Here is a 10,488-nt window from a genome sequence, read left to right on the forward strand (position 1 = left end):
TCATTTCCTCTCCTTTCACTTCGGCATTTTAATAAAAAGATTCACCATATCTTGGCTTCTTTTTGTCATTATTTCCTCTTCTTCTATCATATGTATTTTCTTCCGCTACTGTCCTGCAAATGCTTAGAAGCAATTTTAGACGTTTTCTCTGTTTCCTTTTTGGGTGTTCCATTTAGCCAATCTTAAGTAATGCAGTTGGATCATAAAATATGGGAACACCACAGCTAGTTACAAGAGATTTTGTATCTCTTGAAGTATTTTACCAAATTTTAATCATTGAAGTGGGGAGAAAAAAAAAAAACGCATGAAGTATACCTCATAACATTTATAATTGTTCAAGTTATTTATTTTAGACAATATTAATGTTTGAAAAATACTAGATTCGCCTTACTTGTCTATTTCTTTTAGTTCTAATCTTAAAATTCAGGGAAAAAAAAAATTAAGACTTTTTTTTCTTTCTTTTTTTAAGAAGATGACGGTACATCAATTTTATCAATAGCTTGTACTTATAGTGGAGGAATACTGTGGTTATTTCCTAATATATGAAGGTTACACAATCATAAAAACCAAATCCGGTATCAAAATAAGTTATAAAACCAGCTAACCACTATACAAACATTGAGATAAGCATATAAACCATAGCAAAACATGAGACTGCATACCTTTTATAAAAAATTCTAGACTTTCCATCAAATATTAGTAATTATCTATGCCAAGTTCATCGAGATACTTCCTTTTCTTTTCTTCTTTTTTCATAAGATAATGTGGGTGTCGCACTAATTGAGCAAAGACCATTTGATGGAAAATCGTGGGACCCGTTTTCACATGATCCATAATTGGAGAGCTCTACCTAATCTCCTTGCATGCATGCTTCTTCTACAAATTCTATGACATGTCCCATGTGATAGTTATATATAGCTCTCAAACAATCTTTCTTTCATCTGTCACTCTGAAAATTAATTTTCGTAGGGTATGCATTCTGAAAATTAATTTCCCTATGAAAATTAATTTTTGTAGGGTATGCCTTCGGATTCATGACTTTCCAACAATTGCTGATTGAAGGACCATCGTAATTTTGATCTGTTATAAACTTATCTATTGGTACTGATATTGGATATCTGGAAATAAAAGTTTTGGCTATTTTTATAAATGCATTTTAGAGAATTCAAGAAGAAGTTTCTCCATTTCGTTTATCCCTAAATTTTATTTACACAAAAGTTGATTTTGGCTATATACACTAGTGTATATAGCTGTGTATATAGCCAAAATCAAAGCTTTTACTGCTTGAGAGTCAATCCTTTAAAATTTTTTAAATAATTTTAAATTTAAAGAGAAATAAATATAAAATAGAAACGATATTTAAAACCAATCGAAACAAGAAATTATATTAAAAGAAAAAAAAATATTTTTAACAAGAAATTGTAGTAAATCTTCATCCATTTATAATATCTTAGGCAATTCAAATTATGAAACATTCCACGTATGGAACCTTCACTTCAAGTAACTATCCCCCAATCCTCACCTAACACTTGATCGGATCGTTGGTGTGGTCGATTTTCATCCATAAGTTTTTAGAACATTGACTTTATGAGGTTTTGGAATGACTTGTGTCAGATTTTGAGAATCTCAACAAACTATAGATTAATTACTCGACGTGGCAAGATTATGATGGGTGATGTCACTATATATACTTGAATAATGCTTATCTGCATAGATAAAAATTAATTTCCTGTCTTTGACCCTAGTTTTCTGCATTTTCTTTAATTCTAAATTAGTAGGTATGATAATTTAACGGGTTTTGATCTTAACGAGGATTAGAATTCGGAGGATTAAGGCAATTTGGTCTTGGCCAAGCATATGGCGGAAAGCCAGTACTGAGTTCGAGATTTTGACCCTGATTATCCGATAAGTGTCTCATTTACAACATGGCCAATAACAAAGAGCAGCCTTGCATATGATGTTCTTGTTAGTGCTTGACAGCTATCAACAAACACATAAGTTGCTTACAAACGAGTAATGCTATTTATAGTATATATTTATAAAATGTGTAAGAACCGTACAGTAATTTAAAAAAAAAAAAAAATTTGATATTAAAAAATTAAATTTTTTATATAAATTTTATATTTATTTATTTTTTTTAAAATGATTATATAACGTTTACAAATTTATAACTGTAATTATAATTTTTAGATCAAATATTCTTATACTGAATGTTATCAAACAAGTACTTTAGAGAAAAGCCGAAAAGAAAGTGAGAGAAAAGAAAGAATCAACACTTTAATGTTAGACTAGCAATAATAGATAGGTGTGAAAATTTTGTGATCTTCTTTTTTACGTCTAGTATGAACAAACTTGTTTTTTCATGTGGATCGGAAGTTTTAATTTTCTTATTTATTTTTTTTTTTAAAAAGAGAGTGTGCATATCTTCTTCATTCTAAAACTGTATAAATCATTTTCCTTTCTTAAAATTATAGTTTTGATCAAAAGATCATCAATTATTGCTGTACTCGAAATCTCAGTTCTCAGTTCAGACGTCGTAAGCAGTACTGGTTTGATGGGGAAGGAAAAGTTGTATGAAAGCAAAGTAACGAGTTTTGATGGAGGCAGCCAAGCCATGGAAAAGTTAATCGTTTCGTCTTCTTGGATAAATACAACCTTGAAAGGTAAGTGCTGCATGTACAATTATGATCTGTTGAAATATCAATAAAAAAATCACTCTCTGATCTTAGAAATTGACCATTGATATCATGATCAGCTAGCTAGCTGTATTCCACCCAAGAAGAATCTCATGGCCAAATGCATGCAGTTCAACGATTGCTTGGAAAGATTTCAGGGATTTCCCTGATTCAAGAAAAGCTGTTTGGCTGTTTAGATGAATAATTAGCCAGTTCATGCTTTGCGTATTGTCCCTTGTCAGGCGGCAGTCTAGTAATCAAGTGATCATTCGAATCTTGATTAGTGTTATTAATGGAGGTGACCCTAATGAACATGTAATGGCCAAGATCTTTAGATCATAATATTAAAAGAAGAATGATATTTTTGATTATACAGTACACAAATGTCGCATTTTTTTAAAAAAATATATATATAAATAAAATTCATATGAAAAAATTATTTTTTTAATCATAAATTTCATTTTTTTAAAAAAGAATGTATGATATTTATATAACTTATAATTATACGTAACATTACTCATATTAAAAATATTCATTTTACATAATAGGAGAGAAATTATGAAATCGAATGAAATTTGGATTAAATTTTGTTGTTCATGGAGAATATGTTGATCCTATATGATAAGAAAACTGGATAGTTATTGTCACTTATTTTTTACAAAGATGACTATATTATGTTAAAATAGTCTCACACTAAAACAGCTATATATGTAGGTCCTACGTACACGACTTCATTAGTAGTACTGACGAGTAAAACTGCCCAAATTTGAGGGTTTTATACATATATATATATATATATACTAGTGGTTGGGCAACGTCCAAGGGACGTTCGTCCAGTGTATAGAAATATTATTTTTATTAAGGAAAAAATTTTGAATAATAATGTAATATTTTTAAAAAATATATATATAAAAATTCTAACATCAAATAGTAAGATAGACTTAAATCAGTTTTAAAGCATTTAGAATTTATAAAAAAAAAAAAAAATCTTGAAACAAACATGTGCAACACAGGAGATAAACTGTTAACAGTAAAGGAACGTGCATAGCACGTTTTCTTAATTTAATAAAGCGATTATTTTTAAAAAGTAACATAATTTTTATAAAGAAATAAAATACTAAGGTTTTTATAAGATATTATTATTTGATTTTAATGTTTCATAATGAATTTAAATTGATAAATAAATAATATTTTATTAGGATAATTGTATTCATAAATGTAGTTGGTAAATATATTTAAACTTAATTATTTTACATTTCTCTTTGTTTATATAAGGAATGAATAAAAATTTTAAATCACATAAATAAATTGATATATAAATTATAATTTATATAAAAGATCATATATATATAATAGAATATAGAATATATATTTATATAATTTATATAGATATATATAATAGAATATATATATATATAGATATCTAATATACCTCATAAATAAATGATCATCAATGCATAGGTTACAGGATTATGCATGCTGCATGAATTTTAATAATTATGAATTTATTCATAAGTGATTGGGGAGAGAGAGATTAAAAAATTAAAAACTTTTAAGAAGAGAGAGCCACTTTAATTTATTCATGTAACTAACGGCGTTAATTTTAACGGTAGAACAACAAAAATCGTTAAATCAATAAAATTCTATAGCCACTTTATATATATAAAGAGATATTATATTGGATGATTAATTTCTTTATTTCCTATATGTGTGTGTGTCCCACAAAAAAGATGAAGTCAAAAGAAGAACAATTTGATATATAAAACGTCCAAAAGAAACTTGATCATTAATTACATGCTTTAAATGTTTGTGGGGTTGGAGGTGGCTTCATGATTCCACGTTTTCCTCCTTATATTTTATGCCTACCACAATAAAACGAGGGCAAGCAATTCATGATAACAAGTCAATAGAAAGAAAAAGAACTTTCATCTAATAGGACAATCCTTGGTTTGGCATACAAGCGATATATATTATATGTATATATATAGCCCTTATTTATTTATTTTTTTTTTATATTATGCCTTTAGTACTTGGTGACCCCATTTGCAATTTTAGTGGCAGTTTTTCTATGTGATTTTCAGTTTCGTGTTGGTGAAGAAGACAGTGATAAGTTAATTTTATTGACAGGAAGGATCAGTGCATACCTGCCATTGGATGAGACACTCCGTACGTATAGAGGAATCCGATGACACAAAAAATATTGTACTGTGAATGGATTTTGAAACCATAAACTCAGATGGATTTCATAATTAACAGATCACAAACTAATTAACACCAGCTTGATAAAATGTTAATGGCTAAGGGGCGCTGCTAGCTCTACAAGAAAAATGAATATTTATAAATAATTATTTACGATGATAATGATTATTTGTGACGAGAATAAATTTATTTTAATAAGAAATAATCATTTTAACAAAAAATAATTAGACACAAATAAACAATTTTTTATAATAAATCGAGATATTGGAATGAGTTTTGCTATATATAAACACAGTCGCGTACTAATTTGTGTATCAATACTGATTCATTCATACTTAAAATTTAAATTAATACTGTTTTTAATAAAATTTACTTTTTGACCAATCACATCACATTGGTGTACAGATTAGTGCACAGATTAATGCACAATTATACTTGTAACTATATTTTTCCTATTGGAATAGGACGTACTTCTTATAGTGTATAAATGTAATTAAGGGCATCATACCAAAAAAAAAAGAAGTTAAATATAGCCTAATCTTCTTATTAACATAAATTTTTGGAACAATTGATAATTTTACTGTAAAGTAGGATTCGCGTTTTATCTTATTAATTAGTAAATTCATGATCTGGAGTCAGTTAAAATAATGTCCATTCGACAATTTAGTAAAATTTACGTACATAGATGACATCATTAAAGAGTTATTTTACTGTTCATTGTGCATGAAAATGAATTTACGATCGAGTAGGCCAGCAAAGATCAGAATGATTGGAATCTACTTTCTCAATAATTCAACTAATGATAGATCTGTTCATTGAAGATCAGGAACACGTACGAACTTAAACAAGTATAAAATAAAAGGCTAAATCATATACATAGTTCAAAAGGACCTACAAACGCTATCCATTTAGCTAGCCATGTTTCTTTAGTGATGTTTGTGACATTTGTTTCCGTCGTCTAATTACCCCACATATATACGTACATACATATATTATATGTATATATAGCCTGCATGCATGCTAGCTTTATCCATATCAACATCACTATGTCATTTTCTAAATATCATGTATAGGTAAAGTCAAAACTCAAAACGCATCTTTCTTCATATATAGTCATGATTCCATGCATGCATGCGCTTAACATTAACCCTTCAATTAGCTAGATTAATGGCCACCTCATCAAGTACCAGTACTCCTCGATCAGCTCATCATGATCGATCCCTGCATGCATGCATGCACTCGATCATGAATTAACGTCAATCACAAGCTAGGTTCCTGCATGATAAGATTAATTAATATATACTACTGACTAATTCATTGGCTTATTCGTTAGATCTATATATATTTATTTCTACTTTAATGGATTTTTTTTTAAAATTTCCTTTTTTCATCTAATCAGAACCACAAGAAAAGAAAAAAGAAGAGCTAGATCAGTACTATGAGATCGAGCATGGCTTTTTGGGAGGCCAGGATGTTTTTTTATTTTTATTTTTATTTTTATTATTTTTTTTTCAATGGCCTAGTGGGCGCGGGGGTCCATGCCTCGAAGCATACTAATTACATATCTATCGTGTGGAATCTTTGAATCTTCAACTATCGTTTTTAAATTATTCAATGGTACGAATTTTACCATGATACAGCTTGCATTTTATCGCTTTGAATTAATTAATTCAGCTTTGAATAATATACATGCATGATGGCTAATATATGAATTCAATATATATATACTAAATTATATTAATGCTGATGATCATCATGTGGCAAATTAGTACGTACAATATTTTAAGTAAATTGATGAATAACTTATTAATGAGTTTAATTTTTTTCTTCTTCTTCATATAATGATTAATTTATATATATATATATATCAATGTTTAAGTATTAATTTTCTGAATAATTTTGTTTCAGGATAAGCCTACCTCTAGAGCTTAATTAAGTACTAATGATATTGGGTAATATATAATATATTTTCTCTCCTCATAATCGTTTGTTATATAATTAAAATAAAATTAAAAGTATACTAAAAACATTTTAGTTTGATAATGCCCAATGGTTTTGCTCACAGGTGTTATCATGATGAGATATCTCAAACAAGTGGACCATGAAAAAATAAAAAGAAGTCGACACAGTCACTTTGCAGTCGCTGGGGCCCATGACTTAATTCCTTCACATGTCTTTATTATTATTATTGTTATTAACAGTACGCATGCAGTTAGTCTAACTCAATGTTAGGGCTCACTATTTCCAATTCCTTCGTATATTATACGTCAGTGTCACCATTATTGTTTCGTTGCATGCAGTTTGTAACCTAATTAGAATATGGAATTCGAATTAAAGGACTTAAACATTAACAGAGCTAAGAAACTGATCCAAGTGCTTGTTAATCCCAACAAAAGCAAGGGGAATATATCAAATTATATATATGTCCGCCATTGAAGAACATAAATGATTAAGCAAGAAGTACCCGCTTCAACTAAAGTGCGCGCAATCTCGATCTGCATGATAATTGACAGATTCCTTGTCGAACTGGCCTGTTCTTTCTCATGTGACGTGGCTTTCGATTTTTCTGTGCATGCATGGGAAAAGCCATGCATCCATGCATACATGCATAAACAAAGAGAGGCCAATCGTTAACATGTCCCACTCACTCGATCGCATCCTTCATCATTACGAAGGACAAAAGAAATGGACACGATTAAATAATACACAATGATGTATGGGCCAATAATAATATATATTAGATAAAAGTTTTTATTTATTGCTTATCGACCATCCTCCGCGTTTGCATAATGGTCGAAATTCCTAAAGTACATGATGGACATAATAGGAATAAATATTACACTGACCACTCTTTGCTACATACACTCAACATCATGAACAAACTCTTAATAGCACAAAATCAAACAATACATCAAAGCCGGCTCAGCTCTTCGGCGTCCTTCTTCGTATACAAGCACTTCATGCAAGCCTTCCTTTATTTCGTCTTTCGCTCTCCTGCAAGAAAATGTTCGTTGGTTTATGTCATTGGTCAATTTGCTTCATAAAACATTGACAAAACGTAGAGAAATAATACTTGACAACTTTAAGCGTAATGCTGCCAGAAGACATGTTCATCTCGGTTAAAAAATTAGAACCGTACGTATTGGATTACAAATGCATCTTTTCTAAGGACAACTTAACTAGATAGTATATATATATATATATATATATATTGCTAGAATGGAACTGCAATTAATCGAATGTTATGAAAGATTAAGAAATGTGTGCATTAAGAAGCTTACCATGATGTTATCAGAGCTACTCTCTAGTAGTAGTGTGGAGGAGGGGGTGATGCATAGATGTATGGGTGTGTTGGTGGCTTGTGTACAGGAGGAGGAGGAGGAGGAGACTTGTACACATATGGTGGATGGTGGGGCTCCTTGGGAGGTGGAGGGGGAGATTTGTACACGTAAGGTGGATGGTAGGGCTTCGTGGGTGGTGGTGGTGGTGGAGACTTATAAACATAGGGTGGGTGGTATGGCTTCGTGGGTGGTGGGGGTGGAGGGGACTTGTAAACGTAGGGAGGATGGTATGGCTTGGTGGGTGGTGGTGGCGGTGGAGACTTGTAAACGTAGGGTGGATGGTAGGGCTTGGTGGGTGGTGGTGGTGGTGGAGGGGACTTGTAAACGTAGGGTGGATGGTAGGGTGGGTGGTAGGGCTTTGTGGGAGGTGGTGGAGGGGGCGATTTGTACACGTAAGGTGGATGGTAGGGCTTCGTGGGTGGTGGTGGTGGAGGGGACTTGTAAACGTAGGGGGGGTGGTAGGGCTTCGTGGGTGGTGGTGGTGGAGGGGACTTGTAAACGTAGGGGGGGTGGTAGGGCTTGGTGGGTGGTGGTGGTGGAGGGGACTTGTAAACGTAGGGGGGGTGGTAGGGCTTGGTGGGTGGTGGTGGTGGAGGGGACTTGTAAACGTAGGGGGGGTGGTAGGGCTTGGTGGGTGGTGGTGGTGGAGGGGACTTGTAAACGTAGGGAGGGTGGTAGGGCTTTGTGGGTGGTGGTGGTGGAGGGGACTTGTAAACGTAGGGAGGGTGGTAGGGCTTGGTGGGTGGTGGTGGTGGAGGGGACTTGTAAACGTAGGGTGGATGGTAGGGTGGGTGGTGGGGCTTCTTCGGTGGCGGTGGAGGAGGAGACTTGTACACGTATGGTGGGTGGTAAGGCTTCTTCGGTGGGGGTGGTGGAGGAGACTTGTACACGTATGGTGGGTGGTAAGGCTTCTTCGGTGGGGGTGGTGGAGGAGACTTGTACACGTATGGTGGGTGGTGTGGCTTCTTTGGCGGCGGTGGTGGAGGAGACTTGTACACATAGGGTGGATGGTGGGGCGGCTTCTTGTGGGGTGGGGGTGGTGGAGGAGACTTGTACACGTATGGTGGATGGTGTGGCTTCTTTGGCGGCGGTGGAGGAGGAGACTTGTACACATAGGGTGGATGGTGGGGCGGCTTATTGTGGTGTGGTGGTGGTGGAGGAGACTTGTACACGTAAGGTGGATGGTGTGGCTTCTTTGGCGGTGGTGGAGGAGGAGACTTGTACACATAAGGTGGATGGTGGGGCGGCTTCTTGTGGGGTGGTGGATGGTGCGGCACCTTGGGGGGTGGTGGTGGTGGAGACTTGTAGACATAAGGTGGATGGTATGGTTTCACCGGAGGTGGTGGAGGAGGAGACTTGTACACGTAGGGTGGATGGTGGGGCGGCTTCTTGTGGGGTGGTGGATGGTGCGGCACCTTGGGGGGTGGTGGTGGTGGAGACTTGTACACATAAGGTGGATGGTATGGTTTCACCGGAGGTGGTGGAGGAGGAGACTTGTACACGTAGGGTGGATGGTGGGGAGGCTTCTTGTGGGGTGGTGGATGGTGCGGCACCTTGGGGGGTGGTGGTGGTGGAGACTTGTACACATAAGGTGGATGGTATGGTTTCACCGGAGGTGGAGGAGGAGGAGACTTGTACACATATGGTGGATGGTATGGTTTCACCGGAGGTGGAGGAGGAGGAGACTTGTACACATAAGGTGGATGGTATGGTTTCACCGGAGGAGGAGGAGGAGGAGACTTGTACACATAATGCTCCTTTGGAGGTGGAGGTGGAGGAGATGAGTATGGGTAGTTTGCAGAGGTTTCAGACGGCAAGCTGAGAGAGACTAACGCTACAAAGAGAGTGAGAATGAGAGAGGTCACTCTAGACCCCATTTTTCCCATCTTCACTGCGAATGGGGTTTCGATTCTGCTTCTAAGCAACTCATTCAGTCGCTTTATATAGCTTTTTTCCTTACCAATGGACAGTAATTTCTTTTCCTTGGAAAATTACCTCATAAATAGAATTAATCTTTCTAGGAAAACAACAGAACAAGTCAGTCTGTCTAACATTGCTCCGGACTACGTTATAGTACTAGAATGTTATGATTGATATATAAAATTATTATCAGTTGTGAAAACGTCAATTATGATCACCAGGAGCACTGTAATAATTTGGACCACCAACAGCATTTATTTAAGCAAACCATTATTAATGTTTCGACAATTTTCCCTAAGTGTTTACAACTATGAAAAATTATTCACCACCTTAATTATGTTCTTGGCTATGTA

General features: G+C 34.6%; 1 protein-coding gene across 3 annotated transcripts; it reads right to left on the reverse strand.

The window, feature by feature from the left end:
- Positions 1-7,589: 7,589 nt before the first annotated feature.
- Positions 7,590-10,140, reverse strand: LOC122299053 (extensin-1-like). Of its 3 annotated transcripts, XM_043108903.1 has the most exons (3): positions 9,910-10,140; positions 8,156-9,855; positions 7,590-7,868 (listed from the first exon to the last, which is right to left on the reverse strand). In XM_043108903.1, exons 1-2 carry the CDS (start codon positions 10,099-10,101, stop codon positions 8,179-8,181), a joined length of 1,869 nt encoding a protein of 622 aa, XP_042964837.1. In that variant the 5' UTR covers positions 10,102-10,140; the 3' UTR covers positions 7,590-7,868; positions 8,156-8,178. The 3 variants fall into 3 exon arrangements, 2 of the variants coding, with proteins under 2 accessions (XP_042964837.1, XP_042964835.1); XM_043108901.1 differs by having other exon boundaries at positions 8,156-10,139; XR_006239564.1 differs by having other exon boundaries at positions 7,809-8,006; positions 8,059-10,140.
- Between the last annotated feature and the right edge of the window lie 348 nt (positions 10,141-10,488).

Source organism: Carya illinoinensis, chromosome 16 (assembly GCF_018687715.1).
Source record: "Carya illinoinensis cultivar Pawnee chromosome 16, C.illinoinensisPawnee_v1, whole genome shotgun sequence".
Lineage (NCBI taxonomy): Eukaryota > Viridiplantae > Streptophyta > Magnoliopsida > Fagales > Juglandaceae > Carya > Carya illinoinensis.

Bases quoted from the DNA above. Each gene is read 5' to 3' on its own strand.
- LOC122299053 (XM_043108901.1), bottom strand. From the start codon at position 10,101: ATGGGAAAAATGGGGTCTAGAGTGACCTCTCTCATTCTCACTCTCTTT.